At 36.7% G+C, this 27,412-nt stretch overlaps 1 protein-coding gene across 28 annotated transcripts in view; it reads left to right on the forward strand.

Annotated features, from left to right (window-relative positions):
• VPS13B (vacuolar protein sorting 13 homolog B) overlaps positions 1-27,412 on the forward strand; it is a 916,907-nt gene that overhangs the window by 189,603 nt on the left and 699,892 nt on the right. For 27 of the 28 annotated variants that reach the window (XR_010317809.1, XR_010317810.1, XR_010317811.1 and 24 more), the window contains one exon: positions 1,721-1,902. Coding sequence is in view for 25 of the 28 variants with exons in the window: in XM_064267936.1 (XP_064124006.1) it covers positions 1,721-1,902 (182 nt within the window). In the remaining 3 variants the exon portion in view is untranslated. Of the gene's footprint in view, positions 1-1,720; positions 1,903-22,405; positions 22,452-27,412 lie in introns of all 28 variants that reach the window. The other variant, XM_064267958.1, reaches the window with a different exon arrangement.

Genomic DNA, 27,412 nt, shown 5'->3' on the forward strand with positions numbered 1-27,412 from the left:
TCATAGGAGACTTCTGCACCTCAGAATTGTCAGTCAAGGGGACAAAAGGGAAAAGCATTTATCCCTATACTTCTGGGCTGTGCATGGATGAGTGCAGAGAATTGTATTTTTATGCTGTAACACAATTAGCATGGCATGCTTACAGAAATAACTCATGAGCGGGGAGGGAGTGATTGGCAAACATAGAAGGTGTGTGTTATTTGTGTAAAGATATGGTAGTCCCCTCTGGTGTCTCAGATTGCTGAGTAGCTTTAGGCAATGCTGGTAAAAGTCTACCTGGAATTTTTCTCCAAAGCAGTAAGAGGTGGGGCTGAGCGATTTTTAAGGTGATATAGAAGAGATATCCAGTACTGTATGTATATGGAGAAAGTACAGAAAATGATAAAGGGTAGTAGGCTGTTTATTTGAGGAAAGAGGGAGTGACTGAAGCTACTGTAGTAGTGTCTTAATAAGTGTCTTGTTTCTTAGTGCTGCTATACCAGAAATACCACAAATAGGTGGCTTTAAAGAACAGAAATTAATTTTTTCACAGTTAACGTAGGCTGAAAGTCCAAATCAGAGTATCACTGTGTTGATTCTTTCCTTGTCAGTAGCCTTGTTGTTCTTTGGCTCCTTTGTGATCCTGAGATGGCATCTGTCTTCCTCCATGTGTGCCCACTAGTCTCAGTGTAGATTCTGCCCTTTTTACAACTGAGAAGTGATTAGGTTTAGGATCCACCATACACTGGTATGACCTTGACTGATCACTTGATTACATACATCACGCTAGATCACATTATGGAAGGTGATTACACAGGTATAGGGGTTAAGATTCCAACACATATATTTGGGAAGGCACAATTCCATGCATAACACAAGGTGTTTTTTTCTTTCGTTCTCTTATCTCTTGTTTCCGTTTCTTCCACTTTATCTTGCATTTAAAAAAATTAACCATCAATAGCTACTTGTGCCTACAGGCATTATTTAAATGCTTCCTTACTTTGAAGTTTTATTATTTGAATAATTTAATTTTGTTAGGCACCTCACTCAAAGACAGACTAAGGCATTGTATTTTAGGATAGAGATATATTTGAGGATAGAAATATATTCCAGGATAAAAAATTTAAAAATAATTTTTCCATGTCTTTGTCAAGTAGGGACCATGAGTATAGTTTGAATAGCTCATAAATACTTGTGAGAGAAAATCTAGTGTAGGGAGCTCTGGATCAGATTGTCTGGATTAAAATCCCAGTTTCTCTACTCATTAGTTGTATAACATTCAGTAATTTAATTAATCTCTTTGTGTCTTGGCTTCCTCATAGAAAAATGATGATAATGATAGTACCTCTCTCCCTGGATTATTATGACAGGATTCAGTGAGTTAATAGAAGATATTCAGAGCAAAGCAAATCAGCTAATAAACCATCTACAAGTATTAGTATTACTTTTTTGTTAGTTTTGTTACTGACTTAAATGAAAAATTATAGTTGGCGGAGCAGAATATATGCCCAAGAATGTGTGTATGGACATATTCTAGTTTGTGTTTTTATATTTTATCATTATTGTAAGAATTTCTGAATTGTGGAAATTATTTAGAGTTAACTGAATTGCGTATTTGACTTAATACTGTTTTAAAATATACTGAAAGTACACCTTTTTCTTCCCTTGCAACTTAATTCATTTAGTATATCTTTGTAAGTGCTGTCTTTTATGTTGTTACTCTTTTTTTTTTAAAATGCAGGACCAAACGATCTCAGGTTCCTATAACTGAAGGTATATTTGAACTTCCAAATCTCACAATTCAAGCTACAAGAGCACAGACCCTTCTGCTGCAAGCAATATATCAAAGTTGGTCTCATATTGGAAATGTCAGCTCTTCAGCAGTGAATGAAGCTTTGATGAATGAAGTCTTCCAAAGTATAGGTAAGAAAGAGCACAGTCTTCTTGACAAGTATATGGAAACTTCTTATTAGAGGTGACTAATGTTTTATCATTCAACTCCATATGTCTAGCATGCTCAACTTAAATTGTAGTGATTTTCTGTGAAAGTGGGTATTTATAGCTCATGTTTAAAATCCAGGATATGAGTTAAGCCATCCAGTTTTGTTCCCTGGCACCAATTCCTGGATATATTTTATAGTTGCAAAATATTATTTTTCACCAACTCCTTGTACAATTGGCACTCAGGCCTTGCATGAATAATTTTTGAGGGGAGGAATATATGTTCGAAATGATAACTACATCGAGTATAAATACATTATGTTTGATTTTCCTGGTAAAGTGAAATACAGTTTTTGCTCATAATACTTTAAGAGCTGGTGAGCACATTTTCCTATTTGTGTGAAAAATATTAATCTTATATACCAAATGATTTAGTTCACTACCAAAAAAAAAAAAAAAAAGAAAATCTCTTGCTGTCAGTATAAGATATGAGAGATTATCCTCATCCTGTCACTCAGTTTATAGGTAAACAAAAACTTACTAAAGCTTTGCCCCTTTTTAGTTGTTTCAGTTCAAAATGATCATGTTACTTTTGTAAGTAACACACAAAAATAGTTTTATTAAGTTAGTGTAACCATGCTTAAAGTAATAACATTTAAAAAATTTTTACTTTGTTAAGATAAAACATTGTTTTATTGTTTTTATATGATGCTTTTGAAAGGTTTAATTTTAGACCTTGTTATGGGAGAATTATGTTATAAAATCTAAAAAAAAATGCATTATAATTAGAATCTTCTGATTTGATACATAAAATTTTATAATTGTTTTGCAGCCAGGCTTTAGGATTTTATAAAGAATGAGAAGACAAATGTTCTACTAGCCTAGAGGTTCTTGAGGCTTATGGAGTGGCTTTGAATTCTCTGAACCTCCTGAAATAGTATATAAACATTACTGTGTGTATACACACGTGTGTACACAACGTATATATACACATACATATATATTTTTATTCTTCCTGTTGACTTTATTGTTTTTATTAAATGTATTGATCCCTCAGAAAGTCTTTTGACTTAAATCTTTTTCTTCTTATATTAACATAGCTACAACTAGCTTTCCTTTGGTTGGGATTTGCCTGTACCTCCTCCCCATTCTTTTACTGAAAACCTGTATGTGTTTTTATGCTTTATGTGTATTTCTTGCAATAGTGTATAGGTGGATATTTTTAATCAAGTCATATAATTTGCCTTTTAGTAGTAAATTTTAGTGTGGGTTTTTTTTTTTTTTAAATCTTGTTTCTATTACACTATTTTATTTCCTTTTGTACTGTTAGTGCTATGGTTTTTTTTTTTTTAATATTTGCTATTCTTATTTGATTCTTCTCTTTCTGCTTATTTGGAATTTACCTATTCCTATTTTTTTCATGGTATTACTAATTTAAAAAATACCTGATGCCACTTTCGAAAATAGTTTGACAGCTGTTTAAAGAGTTAAACATAGTTACTGTATGACCCAGCATTTCCAGTCCTAGGTATATATCTGTGAGAATTGAAAACCTATGTTCTTACAAAATCTTATAAATGAATGGTCATTATCAGCATGATTCATATAGCCAAAAAGTGGAAATAACACAGTTGTCCATTAGTTGATCAACAGATTAACAAAATGTGGTATATCCAGATAATGCAATATTACTTATTTGTAAAATGGAGTGAAATACTGATACATACTGCGATATGGATAAACTTTGGAAACATGCTAAGCCAAAGAATCTAGACCTCAAAGGCCATATATTGTATGATTCAATTTATATAAAATGCCTAGAATAGGCAAATCCCTAGAGACAGACAACAGATACAGTAGATGCCAGGGGCCAAGGCAGGGTTGAGAGGTGGGAGTGAGTTCTAACGGGTACATTAGCCTTCAAAAAGATATGAAAATGTTCTGGAGTTAGATATTGGTGATAGTTACAATCCTTAATTGTTTCTATTTTGTGAATCAGTTTGTGTATGAGGCTTTAAGAAAATATGTGAATATAGAATTATATGTTCTTTAACACTAGAGTGATGAATCCTTCATCCCTAGTTATAGTGAAAATTTAAGAAGTTCTATGTGAATGCTGCTTAGGATTTGATTTTATGCACTGAATTTTATTAATCTGCATGCTACGTATAAATATTAGTGTAGTCAGTAGTTTACCATTTTTGTCAGACATTAATAATATTTTTGTTTTTCAACTATTGGAATTTAGGAGAGGTGCGTGAAGTGAAACGTAAAGATATTGATTCTTAGTCACTTTATTTCATTGAATGTCAGTTAATTTTCTCATTTGTAAAATGGTAGTAATGATATCTTCGTATCTACTCATAGAGCTCTTGTGAGTGTCAAATATGGTATTGTTTCTGGAGTTCTTGGTGTTCTTGTCCTGGACGTAGATCCTTGTTGGAATCATCCATATGAAAATACAAGCAATGGAGGTGGTTCTAGGATATAAGGTTCCTGAGACAGAAATAATCTCCATTTGAATTGGAATCTAGGTGATGCAGTGTTTTAGCTGAGTAGATGCAGGACAAAAATTCAAAGGGCAAGTCAAGAAAGCAAAGACAGAGAGTAGTGAAGTTGATGTGAGCAGAACAAACCCAAGGCACCGATCAGGTCTAGTTGTTTAGACTTAGTAAAGAAAGTATGGAGTGGTGCACCTTTGACATAGTTGTATACAAGAGTTCACACCAGGCTCTAGAAACTTGTTATGAACCACCAAAACCAAAATCCAAACCCAGTGCGGTCGAGTGGATTCCGACTCATAGCGACCCTATAGGACAGAGTAGAACTGCCCCATAGAGTTTCCGAGGAGCGCCTGGCGGATTTGAACTGCTGACCCTTTGGTTAGCAGCCGTAGCAGTTAACCATTATGCCACCAGGGTTTCCTTATGAACCACAGTGAAGGATTATTCTAGTGATTACAAAGGGGAAGACAGCAATAGATATGCAAGTAGATATGACAGTGCAGTGGGATAATAGAAGATGACATCCTAGTTTTTTAAATCTACTCCTCACATGCTTTACAGCTTTTTGCTAAGTATTTTTCCTCTAGTGAGCTGCATACTGTAGGGAACTGGATACCATAAAACTTAAATAGTCTGAGTTGGCTCACCTTTTTTAGGTTGCTGTTTCTCACACATTAATTTCATTGGCTTCTTACCAGTAATATTGATGTTGGCAGGTTGTATATCCTGTTTTACATATGGGAAAATTTATGCTCAGAACAATTTAGTGTTTTTCTTAAATATCATCCCGCAGCTATCCACTGATTAAACTGATTCTCAAAGCCAGCCTTTTGGACCTTTGGAGTACTATTATTTCTGCTATACCAAACTACCTATCTGGTAAATGAGATCAATAATAGATTAATATAATTAAAATTTGATATTCTTCTAGAAATTATTAAAATAAGAATATCTAATATTAGAAATTTAAAATAAAGGAGCTATAAGGAATAAAGCAGAGATGTTAAGGTATGAACTAAGTGTTTATTATTAATTAGGATTATTGAAAAATACAAATACGTACATACACACATATATTAAGATCCCCATCCCATAAGTAATTCTGTATATTTGGTGTTGATTCCAAACAGTGGAAATTCTAACCCTTGGCATTTTGCCAGAAGACAAAATACAGCGTCACATGTGGCTTTGGTTTGCTTTGGAAGACAAGGACTTGCTACCACCCCTTTCTTACTCAGATTGGTCATTATTTTGTTGACAATCCAGTTCTATTAATTGGTATTTTGGGGGAAAATACTTACAGATTTTAAAATCTGTGCGAAAGGTGATCAAATGGACTTTTGAATCCTTCATTTAAGTGTTGTCTTGATCTTAAAATAAAAATCTACTTTCCAGAAAGTAACTGTAAAACTATTTTATGCAAGATTTCATGTGGGATACCTTAATGGTTGAATAATAAATTTTACCTCATAAAAATGAAATTCAATAATACAGTAGCTTTCTCAGCTCAGTAGCATCTGGTCTATTCTCTTGAGAGCCAATATTTTCCAACTCATTAGGATCATGTCGTTCTGTATGTCGTCAACATTGACTTAGCCAAGCTACCTTTACTTACATAACTGCCAAACTATTAAATAGGTCTCTTGTGGAGTGAAGTCAAATATTCCTCTTACTTTACTTTTGCCCTAGAAGAAGGGAAGAAAATGTACATACTGTAACATTTAAACATCTGGTCTAAAACCACATCAGTATAACTCTGAGCAAAGTTACGGATTCTGTATTCTTCCCAGGTGTGCATATAAAAAGAGTTTCGGAGTTGTTGAATAGTTCTTTAGCCACTTAGGAAAAACATTGAGGTGTAGTGATGTGCTTTTTCTATTCTTTTGTTTTCAAACTAGTTTTTCTTCCTACATCCAAAAAACACTTCTAATGTGTTATAAAATATACATTATTGTGCTGTTGTTAATTTTTTTGGCAGATAGAGGCATTGGCTTTAAATTTATCCTTGTCTAAAAATAAAACTCAGTAGATTTGTATTTGCTTTAAGAACTATTAACAAGGCTTCTTGATATTTAAATCAGAGGGGGAAAAAAGACTTTCGAATCTTGTTTTAAGTGCTCCTATATGAATTTTGCATAATTATGAATATAGTTTGAACTTAAAAATTCTGTTTCACTTGGATTCCTAAGTACAGAGCTCATTTACAGAATATACATGATTAAAAAATGAATAATTTATATATGGTTCAGCAACTTATTTGCAGTGTTAACGAGGCATGTTTGTCATAATTAATTTTCTTTCGGTATTCTTGTATACCCTGGTGGCGTAGTGGTTAAGTGCTATAGCTGCTAACCAAAATGTTGGCTTTTCGAATCCACCAGGCGCCCCTTGGAAACTCTATGGGGCAGTTCTGCTCTGTCCTATAGGGTCGCTATGAGTTGGAATCCAAGCAATGGGTTGGGTTTTGGGTTTTTGATTTCTGTAGTCTCATATATTTGATAATGTTTGTAAATTTTCTTTCTAATGAGACATCTTGACATAGGAATGGCTGTTTTAGGTATCATTTGAAAAAGAGAACATATCAGTGGCTGGTTAAATTGAAAAATAATTCTAAGTAAGAGAAAATACCTTGAATGTAGGAAATCTAAATGTGCAAAGTAGTTGGACAAGAATAAAAAACTAAATTATAATTAATATATTTCATTGGATTTTTGGAAAGTCCCCAAAACCCAGTGCCATCGAGTCGATTCCGACTCATAGCGACCCTATAGGACAGAGTAGAACTGCCCCATAGAGTTTCCAAAGAGTACCTGGAGGATTCGAATTGCAAAAGTAAGCAGCATATATTTTGAGTATGATTTGTCAGTCTTACAAAAAACCTTTTACAAACAATGTCATAAAAAGTGCATTCAATAAGTTAATAGTGATGATAATGTGATTGAAAGAGGAATGAGTTAGGTTTGTGTAGAAGGTTTTTTTTTTTTGCCTTGAACCAGACTGTACCTATACATTCATTATTCACTCACAACCTAAATTATACTTCTTCCAATTGTATTCACTTTTTAAACACTTGAAATAGTATGCACTATGTTGGAATCGACTCGATGGCATTGGGTTTGGTTTTTTGGTATATAGTCTTTTAAGTTCTAGGGGCAGGTAACTAACAAGAAAAGGAGATGATTTTGACCAGGGAGGTACAGTTTTCTATGTCAGCTATTAAAAGTTTATTTATGACTTTAAAGATGGACAAGGGTTAATTAATTACATATGGAGTGAAGAAGTAGAATGTTGTTTACACCTCCTCTGGCATTAAAAGGCAAGAAAAGAAAAATGAGATACCTAGTTGCATAGAATAGCGTAATTTAAGAGTTACGATGAATATGTGAAAATATAGTGGTACAGAAATTTCTATGAAGGTAGAATGAATTTAATTTAGAAGATTTGGGAACAAAACCAGTACACTTTCATAAATAGGTTTTTTTCCCTCATACCCGAGATATCTAATTGTCTAAGTTTAGTTAAAAATGAAGTATCAGAAACGCATATCTATGTTGGCAGAATGTTTTTAGCAAGTAAAAAAATGGTTTTGTCAGTTAAGTCACCTTGATCTGAGTATAAATTGCTACATGTTGAAAAACAGCTCTTTTAGAGTACGGTGTTAATTTTTAAACTGGTTTAATAATACCTGCCATATTTATTTCTTTATGTATGCTAGTACCTGTGTTAGAATGAAATTCTGAATCAAACATTAAAGTACTGAATATTAAAATATTTGATTACAGTCAAAAGAAAACCGGGGTCATCTCTTATTAATTTAAATTTCATTAGTCCCAGTTTTCCCGATTCTGTTAAATCTTCTTATACTTTTTAAAAATAAAATGTATTTCTCATTATGGTAAGCATCTTTATAGTGCATATGAGATCAAATACTATTTTTATTTTACTGAATTTTGGTTGCTCTTTACCATAGAGAGAATACTTATTTTAATCATGTATTCAGGGAACATATAGATTAAATCATTGGCATAAATACAACTATGATAAAAGTCTTTTTAGTAGGTTGAGTTCTGGTTAGCTGAAAATGGAAATTATTATTAATTTAAAATAATACTTTAATTTTCAGTAAAACCAAATAGCAATAGTGAAGTAATTCTAAATGTTCTCTGTGGTGAATGTTTTTATTGAGATAGGAAATTTGAACAACGTGCTATAGGCTGAAAAGCTATTAAAAGAAATTTACACAAAGCTATGTGGTAGTAAAAAATAACAAAACCAGAATTGGGAGCTGTAGATTCATTCACATTCAGTACCCCAACATTAGACATAAAATTTGAAACTGTGTTTGAAAGTTTAATGTCTGGAGTCGAACAATAAAATAACCTAAGGGTTTAAAAAATTAAAAGTTGATGTTTAAGTAACTTTCCTGTAGGCATCGCATTTTTGGGGCTAGGAAATTAAGAGGATATGTGAGAACTATCTCAGGTCACCAGTAACTAAGGGGCAGGAGGTGGTACTTGGTTGTGGGGACCTACCAGCCAGACATCTCCAGTTCCCACAACCCCCCTGACTTTGTTGTCTTGATTGGAAGGTGGCGCAGCCCCTAAACTTGAACTCTCCCCACAGATTCTGAGAGGAGGAGTGGACAAAAGGCATATCTCTCTTACCTTGCCACCAGAGCACCAGGCAAGAGGGATTTCTGCCAGTCACTCTACTTACCTCTAAATATAAGCTTGAAGCTGTCTAACTTTTACTTTTTTTTAACTCAGACACACCTCTGCCTGGATTCTTGCCCACTGCTTGTAGAAATTCCACTAGTCTTCCCTGTGGTAGGAATGAGAACAGCAACATAAATGGAGGAAAGGGAGAAGACTAGGTTTGGCTGAAGAGATCTGCCTGGAGTTTCTGCCTTGAATGACAGTACCCTTTTATGTAAGCAAACTCCAGGTCCTTGGAAGATCAGGGTTCCCAAGGGTCCTTCGTGCTTGCTTACACAAGCTGCATTTCTAAATAGGGAGTTAGGTGTACCTGTGGCTTGGCAGGTGGAAAGCGGGAGAAACTTTTGTCCCGTTTAGAGCCTATTATAGCATCTTTATATATCTTTACTACTCTTCAGACCTTGGGACTCCTGTCCCAGCAGTAGACGTTGGCAGCCACTGCCACAGAGGGAATTAGATGATCATCATTAGCAGATGCATAAAGCACTAGCTTTGACAGGTAAAAGGTTTTAGAGATATCCTTGTATAATGTGCAAAAGAGCAGATTGCACGAAAGCTATGGGTCTTCTCTGTGTATATGCCATATTATAAACCCATTGTCATCGAGTCGATTCTGACTCATAGCGACCCCACATGACAGAGTAGAACTGTCCCATAGGGTTTCCAAGGAGCAGCTGGTGGATTTGAACTTTCGACTTTTTGGTTAGCAGGCAAGCTCTCAACCACTGTACCACCAGGGTTATTAATGAGCCCTGGTGGTCTGGTGGTTCAGTGCTTGGCTTTTGACTGAAAAGTTGGCAGTTCGAGCCCACCAGCCACTCTGCTGGAGAAAGATGTGACAGTCTGTTTTGTAAAGATTAAGCCGTGGAAACTTCCTGCGGTAGCTGTACTCTGTCCTGTAGGATTGTTATGAGTCATAATCCACTTGACAGCACACATTAACAACAATAATAGTGGTTACTGATTTACGTCTGGGCTCTCAATTCTGTTCCATTGGTCTATGTGTCTGTTGTTCTACCATTACCAGGCTATTTTGACTACTGTGCCTGTATAATAGATTCTAAAATCAAATGGTGTGAGGTCTCCTGCTTTGTTGTTCTTCTTCAGTAATGCTTTACTTACCCGGGGCCTCTTCCCTCCATATAAAGTTGGTGATTTGTTTCTCCATCTCTTTAAAGAATGCTGTTGGAATTTGGATCAGAATTGCAACGTATCCGTAGATAGCTTTGGGTAGAATTGACATTTTCACAGTGTTGACTGTTCCTATCCGTGAACGTGGCATATTTTTCCACTTATGTAGGTCTCTCTTGGTTTCTTGCAGTAGTGTTTCCTAGTTTTCTATAAATAGGTCTTTTACATCCTGGTTAGATTCATTCCTAATTATTTTCTTGAGGGCTATTGTAAATGGTGTTAATTTGGCAGTTTCCTTTTTGAAATTCTCTTTGTTGGTGTAGAGGAATCCTACTGGTTTTTTGCATGCTAATCTTGTATCTTGCTACTTTGCTGAAATCTTCTATTAGTTCCGGTAGCTTTCTTGAGGATTCTTTGGGGGATTTCTGTGTCTAAGATCGTATCATCAATGAATAGGAATACTTCTACCTTCCCTTCAAATTTGGATGCCCTTTCTTTTTCTTGCCTTATTGCTCTAGGTAGGACCTCCAGCACAATGTCAAATAAGAGTGGTGATAAAGGGCATCCTTGTCTGGTTTCTGTTCTCAAGGGGAATGCCTTCAATCTCCATTTAGAATGATGTTGGCTCTTGGCTTTATATAAATGCCCTTTATTATGTTAAGGAATTTCCCCTCTATTCCTAATTTGCTGAGAGTTTTTTTTTTTTTTTTTAATCAGGAATGGGTGTTGGACTTTATCAAATGCCTTTTCTATGTCAACTGACAAGATCATGTGGTTCTTGTAATACCTGGTATGAATCTAACTTGGTCATGATGTATTATTTTTTTTGAAAAGTTGTTGAATTCTACTGGCTAAATTTTGTTGAAGATTTTTGCATCTATGTTCATGAGGGATATTGGTCTGCAATTTTCTTTTTTTGTGGTGTCTTTACCTGGTTTTGGTATCAGGGTTATGCTGGCTTCATAGAATGAATTTTGAAGTATCCTTTCCATTTCTATGTTCTGAAGTAGTTTGAGTAGTCCTGGTGTAAACTCTTTGTGAGTGTGTGGTAGAAGTCTCTAGTGAAGCTGTCAGGGTCAGGGATTTTTTTTTGTCAGAAGTTTTTAAATTACCTTTTCTGTCTTTTCTTTTGTTATTGGTCTGTTTAGTTTTTCTACCTCAGTTTGTGTTAGTTTTGGTAGGTGGTGTGTTTCTAGAAATTTGTCCATTTTCTCTAGGTTTGCAAATCTATTGGAGTACAATTTTTCATGGTATTCTGTTATGATCCTTTTTATTTCAGTTAGGCCTGTTGTGATATCACCCATCTCATTTCTTATTTGGGATATTTGCTTCCTGTCCTGTTTTCTTTTGTCAGTTTGGCCACTGGTTTGTTGATTTTTTTGCTGTTTTCAAAGAACCAATGTTTGGTCTTGTTGACTGTCTTGATTTGTTTTTCTATTTCACTTATTTCTACTCTAATCTTTATTATTTTCTTTCTTTTGGTGCCTAAGGCTTCTTTTGCTGTTCTGTTTCTATTTGTTTGAGTTGTAGGGTTAATGTTTTGGTTTTGGCCCTTTCTTGTTTTTGAATGTGTGCGTTTATTGTTATAAATTGTCCCAAAGGTTTTGGTATGATTTTTTTCATTCTCATTTGATTCTGTATATTTGATTTTTTTTTTCCATTCTGTTTCTACTATCAATTTCTACTTTTATGAGTTATTATCACAGAAGATGCTTTGTATTATTTTGATGTTTTGGATTTTGCTGAGGGTTGCTTTGGGGCCTAAAATGTGGTCTATTCTGGAGAATGTTCCATGTGCGTTAGAAAAGAATGTATACTTTGTTGGTGTTGGGTAGAGTATTCTGTATATGTCTATGAGGTTGAGTTGGTTGCTTGGAGTATTTAGATCTGTATCTTTATTGAGTCTGTATTGAAAGTGGCTTGGCAAAGTCTCCTCCTGTTATTGTGGAACTGTCTTATTTCTCTTTTCAGTGCTGTTAGTTTTTTTGTATTTTGAAGCCCACTCATTGGATGCATATATATTTATTATGGTTATGTCTTCCTGGTGTAAAAAAAAAAAAAAAAAATTTTTTTTTTTTTTTTTACTGACCCTTTAATCATTATATAGCATCCTTTCTTACCCTTTACGGGTGGATTTTACTTTAAAGACTATTTTATTGGTAATTAAAATTGTCACTCATGCTCTTTTTTGGTTATTGCTTGCTTGATGCATATTTTTTTCATCCTTTGAGGTTCGATTTATGTCTTTGTGTCTAAGGTGTGTCTCTTGTAGACAGCATATAGATAGATAGTGTTTTTTATCCATTCTGCCACTCTCTGTCTTTTTACGGATGCATTTTTAGGCCATTTACATTCAGTGTAATTATTGATAGGATGAGTTTACTGCTGTCATTCTGATTTTTTCTTGTATGTGTGTGTGTGGTGTTGGCAGTTTTTTTTGCTTCACTTATATTCTGTACTGAGTTCTTTTTGTTTATGTATTTTCATTTCTTTCATTATTGTTGATTTTGATTTTGCTGCATCTTTTATTTTTTCAAATGTATTATTTTTTTTATAATTTTTATTGTGCTTTAAGTGAAAGTTTACAAATCAAGTCAGTCTGTTACACAAAAACTTATGTACACCTTGCTACATACTCCCAATTACTTGCCCGCTGATGATACAGCTCGCTCCCTCCCTCCACTCTCTTCTTTTCGTGTCCATTTCGCCGGCTTCTAACCCCTTCTACCCTGTCACCTCCCCTCCAGGTAGGAGATAATAACATAGTCTTGAGTGTCCACCTAATCCAAAAAGCTCACTCCTTACCAGCATCCCTCTCCAACCCATTGTCCAGTCCAATCCATGTCTGAAGAGTTGGCTTCAGGAATGGTTCCTGTCCTGGACCAACAGAAGGTCTGGGGGCCGTGACCACCGGGGTCCTTCCAGTCTCAGTCAGACCATTAAGTCTGGTCTTTTTATGAGAATTTGGGATCTGCATCCCACTGCTCTCCTGCCCCCTCAGGGGTTCTCTGTTGTGTTTCCTGTCAGGGCAGTCATCAGTTGTAGCTGGGCACCATCTGGTTCTTCTGGTCTCAGGATGATGTAGTCCCTGGTACATGTGGCCCTTTCTGTCTCTTGGGGTCATAATTACCATGTATCCTTGGTGTTCTTCATTCTCCTTTGATTCAGGTGGGTTGAGACTCATTGATGTATCTTAGATGGCTGTTTGCTAGTGTTTAATACCCCAGACGCCACTCTTCAATGTGGAATGCAGAATGTTTTCTTAATAGATTTTATTATGCCAGTTGACTTAGATGTCCCCTGAAACTATGGTCCCCAAACCCCTACCCCTGCTATGCTGGCCTTTGAAGCGTTCAGTTTATTCAGGAAACTTCCTTGCTTTTGGTTTACTCTCATTATGCTGACCTCCCCTGTATTGTGTGCTGTCTTACCCTTCACCTAAAGTAGTTCTTATCTACTATCTAATTAGTGAATACCCCTCTCCCACCCTCCCTTCCTCCCCCCTCTTGTAACCACAAAGAGTGTTTTCTTCTCAGTTTTAACTGTTTCTCAAGTTCTTATAATAGTGGTCTTATACAACATTTGTCCTTTGCAACTGACTAATTTCACTCAGCATAATGCCTCCCAGGTTCCTCCATGTTATGAAATATTTCACAGATTTTTTGCTGTTCTTTATCGACGTGTAGTATTCCATTGTTTGAATATACCATAATTTATTTATCCATTCATCCGTTGATGGGCACCTTGGTTGCTTCCATCTGTTTGCTATTGTTAACAGTGCTGCAGTAAACATGGGTGTGCATATATCTGTTCGTGTGAAGACTCTTATTTCTCTAGGATATATTCTGAGGAGTAGGATATTGGGTCATATGGTAGTTCTATTTGTAGCTTTTTAAGGAAATGCCAAATCGATTTCCAAAGTGGTTGTACCATTTTACATTCCCACCAGCAGTGTATAAGTGTTCCAGTCTCTCCACAGCCTCTCCAACATGTATTATTTTGGATTAATGCCAGCCTTGTTGGAGTGAGATGTAATCTCATTGTAATTTTGATCTGCATTTCTCTGATGGCTAATGATTGTGGGCATTTCATCACATATCTGTTAGTTACCTGAATGTTTTCTTTAGTGAAGTATCTATTCATATCTTTTGCCCATTTTTTAATTGGGTTATTTGTCTTTTTGTGGTTGAGTTTTTGCAGTATCATGTAGATTTTAGAGATCAGGTGCTGATCGGAAATGTCATAGCTAAAAACTTTTCGCAGTCTTTAGGTAGTCTTTTTACTCTTTTGGTGAAGCCTTTTTTTTTTTTTTTATAATAACTTTTATTAAGCTTCAAGTGAACGTTTACAAATCCAATCAGTCTGTCACATACAAGTTTACATACATCTCACTCCCTACTCCCACTTACTCTCCCCGTCTTGAGTCAGCCCTTTCAGTCTCTCCTTTCTTGACAATTTTGCCGGCTTCCCTCTCTCTCTATCCTCCCATCCCCCCTCCAGACAAGAGTTGCCAACACAATCTGAAGTGTCCACCTGATATAATTAGCTCACTCTTCATCAGCATCTCTCTCCCACCCGCTGACCAGTCCCTTTCATTTCTGATGAGTTGTCTTCGGGGATGGTTCCTGTCCTGTGTCAACTGAAGGTCTGGGGACCATGGCCGCCGGGATTCCTCCAGTCTCAGTCAGACCATTAAGTTTGGTCTTATGAGAATTTGGGGTCTGCATCCCACTGATCTCCTGCTCCCTCAGGGGTTCTCTGCTGAGCTCCCTGTCAGGGCAGTCATCAATTGTGGCCGGGCACCAACTAGTTCTTCTGGTCTCAGGATGATGTAGGTCTCTGGTTCATGCGGCCCTTTCTGTCTCTTGGGCTCTTAGTTGTCATGTGGGCTTGGTGTTCTTCATTTTTCTTTGCTCCAGGTGGGTTGAGACCAATTGCTGCATCTTAGATGGCTGCTTGTTAGCATTTAAGACCCCGGATGCCACATTTCAAAGTGGGATGCAGAATGATTTCATAATAGAATTATTTTGCCAATTGACTTAGAAGTCCCCGCAAACCATGCTCCCCAGACCCCCGCGCTTGCTCCGCTGACCTTTGAAGCATTCATTTTATCCCGGAAACTTCTTTGCTTTTGGTCCAGTCCAATTGAGCTGACCTTCCATGTATTGAGTGTTGTCTTTCCCTTCACCTAAAGCAGTTCTTATCTACTGATTAATCAATAAAAAAACCCTCTCCCACCCTCCCTCCCTCCCCCCCTCGTAACCACAAAAGTATGTGTTCTTCTCAGGTTTACTGTTTCTCAAGATCTTATAATAGTGGTCTTATACAATATTTGTCCTTTTGCCTCTGACTAATTTCGCTCAGCATAATGCCTTCCAGGTTCCTCCATGTTATGAAATGTTTCAGAGACTCGTCACTGTTCTTTATCGATGCGTAGTATTCCATTGTGTGAATATACCACAATTTATTTAACCATTCATCCGTTGATGGACACCTTGGTTGCTTCCAACTTTTTGCTATTGTAAACAGAGCTGCAATAAACATGGGTGTGCATATATCTGTTTGTATGAAGGCTCTTGTATCTCTAGTGTATATTCCTAGGAGTGGGATTTCTGGGTTGTATGGTAGTTCTATTTCTAACTGTTTAAGATAACGCCAGATAGATTTCCAAAGTGGTTGTACCATTTTACATTCCCACCAGCAGTGTATGAGAGTTCCAATCTCTCCGCAGCCTCTCCAACATTTATTATTTTGTGTTTTTTGGATTAATGCCAGCCTTGCTGGTGTGAGATGGAATCTCATCGTGGTTTTAATTTGCATTTCTCTAATGGCTAATGATCGAGAGCATTTTCTCATGTATCTGTTGGCTGCCTGAATATCTTCTTTAGAGAAATGTGTGTTCATATCCTTTGCCCACTTCTTGATTGGGTTGTTTGTCTTTTTGTGGTTGAGTTTTGACAGAATCATGTAGATTTTAGAGATCAGGCGCTGGTCGGAGATGTCATAGCTGAAAATTCTTTCCCAATCTGTAGGTGGTCTTTTTACTCTTTTGGTGAAGTCTTTAGATGAGCATAGGTGTTTGATTTTTAGGAGCTCCCAGTTATCGGGTTTCTCTTCATCATTTTTGGTAATGTTTTGTATTCTGTTTATACCTTGTATTAGGGCTCCTAAGGTTGTCCCAATTTTTTCTTCCATGATCTTTATCATTTTAGTCTTTATGTTTAGGTCTTTGATCCACTTGGAGTTAGTTTTTGTGCATGGTGTGAGGTATGGGTCCTGTTTCATTTTTTTGCAAATGGATATCCAGTTATGCCAGCACCATTTGTTAAAAAGGCTGTCTTTTCCCCAGTTAATTGACACAGGTCCTTTGTCAAATATCAGCTGCTCATACGTGGATGGATCTATGTCTGGGTTCTCAATTCTGTTCCATTGGTCTATGTGTCTGTTGTTGTACCAATACCAGGCTGTTTTGACTACTGTGGCTGTATAATAGGTTCTGAAGTCAGGTAAGGTGAGGCCTCCCACTTTCTTCTTCTTTTTCAGTAGTGCTTTGCTTATCCGGGGCTTCTTTCCCTTCCATATGAAATTGGTGATTTGTTTCTCTATCCCCTTAAAATATGACATTGGAATTTGGATCGGAAGTGCGTTAAATGTATAGATGGCTTTTGGTAGAATAGACATTTTTACTATGTTAAGTCTTCCTATCCATGAGCAAGGTATGTTTTTCCACTTAAGTATGTCCTTTTGAATTTCTTGTAGTAGAGCTTTGTAGTTTTCTTTGTATAGGTCTTTTACATCCTTGGTAAGATTTATTCCTAAGTATCTTATCTTCTTGGGGGCTACTGTGAATGGTATTGATTTGGTTATTTCCTCTTCGGTGTTCTTTTTGTTGATGTAGAGGAATCCAAGTGATTTTTGTATGTTTATTTTATAACCTGAGACTCTGCCAAACTCTTCTATTAGTTTCAGTAGTTTTCTGGAGGATTCCTTAGGGTTTTCTGTGTATATAATCATGTCATCTGCAAATAGTGATAACTTTACTTCTTCCTTGCCAATCCGGATACCTTTTATTTCTTTGTCTAGCCTGATTGCCCTGGCTAAGACTTCCAACACGATGTTGAATAAGAGTGGTGATAAAGGGCATCCTTGTCTGGTTCCCGTTCTCAAGGGAAATGCTTTCAGGTTCTCTCCATTTAGAGTGATATTGGCTGTTGGCTTTGCATAGATGCCCTTTATTATGTTGAGGAATTTTCCTTCAATTCCTATTTTGGTAAGAGTTTTTATCATGAATGGGTGTTGGACTTTGTCAAATGCCTTTTCTGCATCAATTGATAAGATCATGTGGTTTTTGTCTTTTGTTTTATTTATGTGATGGATTACATTAATGGTTTTTCTGATATTAAACCAGCCTTGCATACCTGGTATAAATCCCACTTGATCAGGGTGAATTATTTTTTTGATGTGTCGTTGGATTCTATTGGCTAGAATTTTGTTGAGGATTTTTGCATCAATGTTCATGAGGGATATAGCTCTATAATTTTCTTTTTTTGTAATGTCTTTACCTGGTTTTGGTATCAGGGAGATGGTGGCTTCATAGAATGAGTTGGGTAGTATTCCGTCATTTTCTATGCTTTGGAATACCTTTAGTAGTAGTGGTGTTAACTCTTCTCTGAAAATTTGGTAGAACTCTGCAGTGAAGCCGTCCGGGCCAGGAATTTTTTTTGTTGGGAGTTTTTTGATTACCGTTTCAATCTCTTTTTTTGTTATGGGTCTATTTAGTTGTTCTACTTCTGAATGTGTTAGTTTAGGTAGGTAGTGTTTTTCCAGGAATTCATCCATTTCTTCTAGGTTTTCAAATTTGTTAGAGTACAATTTTTCGTAATAATCTGATATGATTCTTTTAATTTCATTTGGTTCTGTTGTGATGTGGTCCTTCTCATTTCTTATTCGGGTTATTTGTTTCCTTTCCTGTATTTCTTTAGTCAGTCTGGCCAATGGTTTATCAATTTTGTTAATTTTTTCAAAGAACCAGCTTTTGGCTTTGTTAATTCTTTCGATTGTTTTTCTGTTCTCTAATTCATTTAGTTCAGCTCTAATTTTTATTATTTGTTTTCTTCTGGAGCCTGATGGATTCTTTTGTTGCTCACTTTCTATTTGTTCAAGTTGTAGGGACAGTTCTCTGATTTTGGCTCTTTCTTCTTTTTGTATGTGTGCATTTATTGATATAAATTGGCCTCTGAGCACTGCTTTTGCTGTGTCCCAGAGGTTTTGATAGGAAGTATTTTCATTCTCGTTGCTTTCTATGAATTTCCTTATTCCCTCCTTGATGTCTTCTATAACCCAGTCTTTTTTCAGGAGGGTATTGTTCATTTTCCAAGTATTTGATTTCTTTTCCCTCGTTTTTCTGTTATTGATCTCTAGTTTTATTGCCTTGTGGTCTGAGAAGATGCTTTGTAATATTTCGATGTTTTGGACTCTGCAAAGGTTTGTTTTATGACCTAATATGTGGTCTATTCTAGAGAATGTTCCATGTGCGCTGGAAAAAAAAGTATATTTTGCAGCAGTTGGGTGGAGAGTTCTGTATAAGTCAATGAGGTCAAGTTGGTTGATTGTTGTAATTAGATCTTCCATGTCTCTGTTTAGCTTCTTACTGGATGTCCTGTCCTTCTCCGAAAGTGGTGTGTTGAAGTCTCCTACTATAATTGTGGAGGTATCTATCTCGCTTTTCAGTTCTGTTAAAATTTGATTTATGTATCTTGCAGCCCTGTCATTGGGTGCGTAAATATTTAATATGGTTATGTCTTCCTGATCAATTGTCCCTTTTATCATTATATAGTGTCCTTCTTTATCCTTTGTGGTGGATTTAAGTCTAAAGTCTATTTTGTCAGAAATTAATATTGCTACTCCTCTTCTTTTTTGCTTATTGTTTGCTTGATATACTTTTTTCCATCCTTTGAGTTTTAGTTTGTTTGTGTCTCTAAGTCTAAGGTATGTCTCTTGTAGGCAGCATATAGATGGATCGTGTTTCTTTATCCAGTCTGTGACTCTCTGTCTCTTTATTGGTGCATTTAGTCCATTTATATTCAGGGTAATTATAGATAAATAAGTTTTTAGTGCTGTCATTTTGATGCCTTTTTATGTGTGTTGTTGACAATTTCATTTTTCCACACACTTTTTTGTGCTGAGGCGTTTTTCTTAGTAAATTGTGAGATCCTCATTTTCATAGTGTTTGACTTTATGTTAGTTGAGTCGTTATGTTTTTCTTGGTTTTTGTCTTGAGTTATAGAGTTGTTATGCCTTTTTGTGGTTACCTCATTATATACCCCTATTTTTCTAAGTGAAAACCTAACTTGTATTGTTCTATATCGCCTTGTATCACTCTCCATATGGCAGTTCAATGCCTCCTGTATTTAGTCCCTCTTTTTATTATTGTGATCTTTTACCTATTGACTTCCATAATTCCCTGTTATGTGTATTTTTTTTTTTTAATTAATCTTAATTTGTTTGTTTTTGTGATTTCCCTATTTGAGTTGATATCAGGACGTTCTGTTCTGTGACCTTGTGTTGTGCTGATATCTGATATTATTGGTTCTGTGACCAAACAATATCCTTTAGTATTTCTTGTAGCTTTGGTTTGGTTTTTGCAAATTCTCTAAACTTGTGTTTGTCTGTAAATATCTTAATTTCGCCTTCATATTTCAGAGAGAGTTTTGCTGGATATATGATCCTTGGTTGGAAGTTTTTCTCCTTCAGTGTTCTGTATATGTCATCCCATTCCCTTCTTGCCTGCATGGTTTCTGCTGAGTAGTCAGAACATATCCTTATTGATTCTCCCTTGAAGGAAACCTTTCTTTTCTCCCTGGCTGCTTTTAAAATTTTCTGTTTATCTTTGGTTTTGGTGAGTTTGATGATAATATGTCTTGGTGTTTTTCTGTTTGTATCAATCTTAAATGGGGTTCGATGAGCATCTTGGATAGATATCCTTTCGTCTTTCATGATGTCAGGGAAGTTTTGTGTCAGAAGTTCTTCAACTATTTTCTCTGTGTTTTCTGTCCCCCCTCCCTGTTCTGGGACTCCAATCACCCGCAGGTTATCCTTCTTGATAGAGTCCCACATAATTCTTAGGGTTTCTTCATTTTTTTTAATTCTTTTATCTGATTTTTTTTCAGCTATGTTGGTGTTGATTCCCTGGTCCTCCAGATTTCCCAGTCTGCATTCTAATTGCTCGAGTCTGCTCCTCTGACTTCCTAGTGTGTTGTCTAATTCTGTTATTTTATTGTTAATCTTTTGGATTTCTACATGTTGTCTCTCTATGGATTCTTGCAACTTAGTAATTTTTCCAGTATGTTCTTGAATAATCTTTTTGAGTTCTTCAACAGTTTTATCAGTGTGTTCCTTGGCTTTTTCTGCAGATATCCTAATTTCATTTGTGATATCATTAAGCATTCTGTAAATTAGTTTTTTATATTCTGTATCTGATAATTCCAAAATTGTATCTTCATTTGGGAAAGATTTTGATTCTTTTGTTTGGGGGGTTGGAGAAGCTGTCATGGTCTGCTTCTTTAAGTGGTTTGATATGGATTGTTGTCTCCGAGCCATCACTGGGAAACTAGTTTTTCCAGAAAATCCGTTAAAAAAAAAACTGCAGTCAGATCCCTATCAGAGTTCTCCCTCTGGCTCAGGCTATTCAGATGTTAATGAAGCCGCCTGGGGAGGGTGGGGGAGGGAACAGAGATATAGGAGAGTAGCACCTCAGAATATAGCCAGAGTTGCTTGTCTTGCTTGGAATGACTGTTATATCTGAGATTCCCGCGGGCGCGTCGCCTATGTGTGCTGGCTGTGTGGAGATTGCCCCCAGGGGGTCTGGCCCGCTGGAGTCACGGTCAGATCCTCCGCTTCCAGCCCCACGCCCAGCGTCAAGGCTCCCCTACTGGGACGGTGCACTCTCAACTCCAAAATCAGTCGCTCCCTCCCGGGGACTTCTCGTCCCTCCAGCCGCGTGGCCGTGCCGCCCCCGTGAACCAGGTGGGCCCCCTCCCGGGGTTAGTTCAGATGGGTGGAGTAGCTCCCCATGCTTGTGCCGCGACCAAGTGTCCCGGCTGGAACGCTGTTCTCCCCACTCCAATGCCAGTCGCTGCCTCCCGGGGACTTCTCCTACCGGCTGCGTCCCACGCCGCCCGCGCGACCCGGCTGGTCCCCTTCCCGGGGTTAGTTCAAGGGGTGGAGCAACTCTCCGTGTTTATGGCGTACCTGCGTCCAGTCCAAATCCCTGCGGGACGGTTCCCCGGCTCGGATGCTGCTCTTTCTGCTCCAAGATCAGTCACTGCCTCCTGGGGACTTCTCCTACCGGCTGCGTCCCACGCCGCCCGTGGAATCGGCTGGTCCCCCTCCCGGGGTTAGTTCGGGGGGGGTGGAGCAGGTCTCTGTGCTTGTGCCGTACCTGACTGGTACGCTGGCTCCAGGCTCTGGAAACTATCGCTGCTTCCCCGTATTGGTTCGTTCTCCGTCTCTAAATCCGTGTTTGTTGTTCAGGGTTCGTAGATTGTTATGTATGTGATCGATTCACTTGTTTTTCCGTGTCTTTGTTGTAAGAGGGATCCGAGGTAACGTCTGCCTAGTCCGCCATCTTGGCTCCGCCCTGGTGAAGCCTTTTTGGATGAGCACAGGTGTTTTGATTTTTAGGAGCTCCCAGTTATCTAGTTTTTCTTCCGCATTCCCAATAATGTTTTGTATACTGTTTATGCCATGCATTAGGGCTCCTAACGTTGTCTCTGTTTTTTCTTCCGTGATGTTTATCTTTTTAGACTTTATATTTAGGTTTTTGACCCATTTTGAGCTCGTTTTTGTGCATGGAGTGAGGTATGGGTCTTGTTTCATTTTTTTGCAGGTGGATATCCAGTTACGCCTGCACCATTTGTTAAAAAGACTGTCTTTTCCCCATTTAACTGTTTTGGGGCTTTTGTCAAGTATCAACTGCTCATATGTGGATGGATTTATGTCTGGATTCTCTGTTCTTTTCTGTTGGTCTATGTACCTGTTGTTGTATCAGTACCAAGCTATTTTGACTATTGTGGCAGTATAATAGTTTCTAAAATCAGGTAAAGTAAGGCCTCCCACTTTGTTTTTCTTTTCCAGTAATGCCTTATTTATCCGGGGCCACTTTCGCTTCCATATGAATGTGGTGAGTTGTTTCTCCATCTCATTAAAGAATGTCATTGGGGTTTGGATCAGAATTGAATTAAATGTGTAGATCACTTTTGGTAGAATAGACATTTTTATAATGTTACATCTTCTATCCATGAGCAAGGCATATTTTTCCACTTATGTAAGTCCCTTTTGGTTTCTTGCAGAAAGTGTATTGTAGTTTTTTTTTGTATAAGTCTTTTACATCTCTGATAAAATTTATTCCTGAGTATTTTATCTTCTTGGGGGCTACTGTAAATGGCATTGATTTAGTGATTTCCTCTTTGATGCTCTTTTTGTTGGTATAGAGGAATCCAACTGATTGTTTATGTTTATCTTGGAACCCGATACTTTGCTGTACTCTTCTATTAGTTTCGGTAGTTTTTTGAAGGATTCCTTAGGGTTTTCTGTGTATAAGATCATGTCATCTGCAGATAGAGATACTTTTACTTCTTCCTTACCAATCTGGATGCCCTTTATTTCTTTATCTAGCCTAATTGCTCTGGCTAGGACCTCCAACACAATGTTGAATAAGAGTGGTGATAAAGGGCATCCTTGTCTGGTTCCCGATCTCAAAGGAAGTGGTTTCAAACTCTCTCTATTTAGGGTGATATGGCTGTTGCCTTTGTATAAATGCCCTTTATTATGTTGAGGAATTTTCTTTCTATTCCTATTTTGCTTAGAGTTTTTTATCATGAATGGGTATTGAACTTTGTCAAATGCCTTTTCTGCATCAATTGATAAAATCATGTGATTCTTTTGTTTTTTTCAGGTGGTGGATTGCATTAATTGCTTTTCTAATGTTGAACGATCCTTGCATACCTGGTATGAATCCCACTTGGTCATGGTGGATTATTTTTTTGATACGTTGTTGAGTTCTATTGCCTAGAATTTTGTTGAGGATTTTTGCATCTACATTCATGAGGGATATAGGTCTCTAATTTTCTTTTTTTGTGGTGTCTTTACCTGGTTTTGGTATCAGGTATATGGTGGCTTCATAGAATGAGTTTGGGAGTATTCCATCCTTTTCTATACTCTGAAATACCTTTAGTAGTAGTGGTGTTAACTCTTCTCTGAAAGTTTGGTAGAACTCTGCAGTGAAGCTGTCTGGATCAGGGCTTTTTTTTGTTGGGAGTTTTTTGATTGCCTTTTCAATCTCTTCTTTTGTAATGGGTGTATTTAGTTGTTCTACCTCTGTTTGTGGTATTTTAGGTAGTGGGTTCTGGGTAGTGTGTTTCTAGGAATTCATTCATTTCTTCTAGGTTTTCAAATTTGTTAGAGTACAATTTTTCATGGTAATCTGATATGATTCTTTTTGTTTCAGTTGGGTCTGTTGTGTCATCACCCATCTCATTTCTTATTTGGGCTCTTTGCTTCCTCACTTGTTTTTCTTTTGTCAGTTTCTTCCCTTTTATTTTGATGGCCAAGTTTCTTAGCATCCTTTTGGTTTTTTTGAAATTTACCTTTATTTTTCTAAGTTTAAACCAGTCTTTTATTTCTTGGTATTTCCTGAGTTCCTCTCCATGTGGAAGTTCTACGCTTTGACTACACCGTTTATTCTCTCTTTTTTGTTTTGATGTTGTTATTTACATAGTGACGTTTCTAGTTCCATGTCTTTAGTCCTTTGGCTTTGATTTGGTTTTGTGATTTCCCTGTGTGGATTGATACCTGGTTGATCTGCCCTTGTTCTAATCTTGGATTGTTGTCTGATGTTGTTCGGTTCTCTAAGTAGAGGACTGCCTTTAATATTTCTCGTAATTTTGGTCTGGTTTTCACAAATTCTCTTAATTTTTGTTTATCTGGAAATGAACTAATTTCGCTTTTATATTTGTGAGACAGTTTTCTGGATATATAATTCTTGGCTGGCAATTTTTTTCCTTCAAGGCTTTACATATGTCATGCCTGTGCCTTCTTGTCTGTATGGTTTCTGCTGAGTAATAGCTTAATTGGTTTTCCTTGTAGTTGACTTTTTGTTTATCTCTATCCATTCTCAGGATTCTTTCTTCGGTTTTGGCAAATTTGATTATGATGTGTTTGGTGACTTTCTTTTGTGGACTGTCCTGTACGGGATTAGTTGAACTTCTTGGATAGATATTTTCTTATCTTTCATGATGTTAGCTAAGTTTCCTACTAGCAAATCTTCAACAATCCTGTCTGTGTTTTCCCCTACACCTACCAGCATCCTGTACTCTAAGCACTCACAGATTTTTCCTCTTGATAGCATCCCATGTAATTCTTAGGTTTTCTTCATTCTTTTTTCTGATTTTTCCTCAAATAAATTGGTGTCAAGGGATTTATTTACATTCTCACTTATTCTGACTTCCATTTTGTCAATTTTGTTTATATTACCTTCTTATTCTGTTGTCTAACTATGAAATTTTATTGTTAATCTTTTGGATATCTGGATACTGTCTCTGTATGGTTTCTAACAATGTGTTTATTATGGAGAAGAAAACTTTAGAAAATTTCATGTTAGGTTAATATTTGTAAGTTGGGAGACAGCTCATTAGCAAAATAACTAGTAATTTTTTCTCTGTCTAACTTGCTGCTTCTGTATATTCTTTTTCAGAAGAAGAAGTAAAGAGTCAGTCTTTAGTAATTCTTCATTTCTCTAAGAGACTTCTTGATACTGTACACCTACGTCACTCTTTTTTATGGGTGGAGAAACTTAATCTCCCTGTATGTTCAGCCCAGTCTCAGGGCCTGGGACCAATCTTACCTGAAATCTGGTGATAATTTAAGGAATGTACATTCAATATTCAGGTGATTCAGGAGCACCCACTGAACTTTGCAATTAATCCTGCTTTGACTATGTACCTTAGTTCTACTAGTTGAACTTGTACTTGAATTGACGAAAATTCCATGCTAAACTGCCATTTCAGTTGCCTGATGCCTAGTTTTTCAGCTGCCCCACATTCCCTGTTCAGTATCTTAGGGCATCAAAGACAAGTCATGAATTGCCCTTTCTAGACAGCCATAAGGTCAAGAGTCTTACCCTTAATTTCAGCCTTGTGGATGTGGTATTCCGCACTAACTGGTAATTGACCTATTTCAAGGTAATAACCTCTTGACTACCCATTTTATTTTTTATGGTTAATATTGACTATATTCCGTATGCCTCTTGGGAAGCCTACCGTAGTGTTTCTTTTTGGAAAGTATCAGACCTGACCACTTGTCTAAACTTTTTTCTTCTATCTCATTCTTTACACTGTGGATTGGTAAATCTGGTTTGCTGCTTATTTTTGTAAATAAAGTTTTGTTAGAACACAGTTATGCTCATTCCTTTACATATTGTCTGTTGTTGCATTTATGCTGCATTGTCAGGATTGAGTGGTTGCAAGAGAGACCACATGCATTTACTCTCTGACCATTTACTGGAAAAATTTTTCCAACCCTGATAGAGTTTATGTTCTTTTATTTAACATTTTCTTTAAAGATAAACTACCTTTTTGTAGAGATTTTATGAAATATTAGCATATTTATTCATATAATTTCTGTGTAATTTTAAAAAATTCACTTAAGCTAATATTAGGCAGAAAGGTATTTAAGCTACTCTTCATTGCTAACTTTTTTTCATTTTTCACTATCATTTTGTTAAAGAAAAGCAATTCATCCAAAATATATAGGATTAAGTGATTATAACGGAATATGCATATATAGATACTTCGGTACCTGTGTTTAATCATGTACCCAGAGTAAATGAGTCACCAAGAATTGTCAAATTTATCTTCTAAATATTTTTACAACATATCCACTTCTCTTCACCTTTACTTTTATCTAAGGGCCATCATTTATTGTCTGCTTCATATCCATTCTCTACCGTGTATCAGAGTGAACTTTGACAAATTCAGATTTGATCATAGCAATCCCTGTTCACTGACTTCTTATTAATTGTAGGATAAAGTCAAATCTGGTTCTATCTTTTATTAATCTGTCACTTCTCAAAAGAGCTGTACTTTTTGTCTTAGGGCTTTTTACAAGTTATTCCATCTTTCTGCAATGCTCTTCTCTTTCTAGCTCAGTTATTTATATTGACTTATCCTTCAGAGCCAAGCTCAAATGTCAGTTCTTCAGAGAAGCCTTCTCTAAGTAGCAATAGGTTCCATGAGGACAGGCAGCATGTCTCATTCAGTATTACACTACTGTATTTCCAGCAACTAGTATTTACTTTGGAGAATGTCTAAAGGTAGTGAAGTTTTTATATATCTGCATTTTTTTTTTTTGGTGAGCATTCAGAATATAAATAGTTTACGGTTACTCCTAATTCTTACAGCTGTTTTTGCCCCTGTGACACCGTCTGTGGTATGCCCCTCTGATACCATCTATGTTATAGTGGATGAGAGCTAGGATATCTGTTCCTGTTTAAGTGATGAATAATGTCGGTTACTTAAAAGACAGGGAATTGTAAATTATTAGAGATAATTGTTAGGAAGAAAATAATTTACATTACCTGTGAAGAATTTTTTTTTTTGTGTGTGAAGAACTGTTGAAATAGCTATATGGGTTCTTGGATCTGACAACCCCAAGACTACCCCACATTTGGTGATTTGCATGGATTCAGCATACAGCTGTATTCATGTCTAGGATTTATTACAGTGAAATAGTAAGGATAAATAGCCAGAACATAAGAAAAAGAAAAAACAAAACAAACAAAAAAACAGGTGGAGTTTGGAGAAATCCATGTACGGGCTTCCTTATGCTTTTTGCCTCATGTGAGGCCGTACACTTGAATGTGCTCCTGTCACCAGCAACAAAAAATGCAGTAACATACGTGCAGTGTTTCTGCCCAGGGAAGCCCAATAGTGTTTCAGTGCCTAGCACATGCCAAAATTCAGTGCCTAGCGCTCCGAGAAGGAAAGAAAGTGTTCAGCATAAGCCATATTTTTAATATAAAAGTCTAAGCACGGTAAGCCACCTTTATCAATTAAGGAATGGAGGCAAGCTGAGTTTTCAAATGCC

Source organism: Loxodonta africana, chromosome 14, assembly GCF_030014295.1.
Source record: "Loxodonta africana isolate mLoxAfr1 chromosome 14, mLoxAfr1.hap2, whole genome shotgun sequence".
Classification (NCBI taxonomy): domain Eukaryota; kingdom Metazoa; phylum Chordata; class Mammalia; order Proboscidea; family Elephantidae; genus Loxodonta; species Loxodonta africana.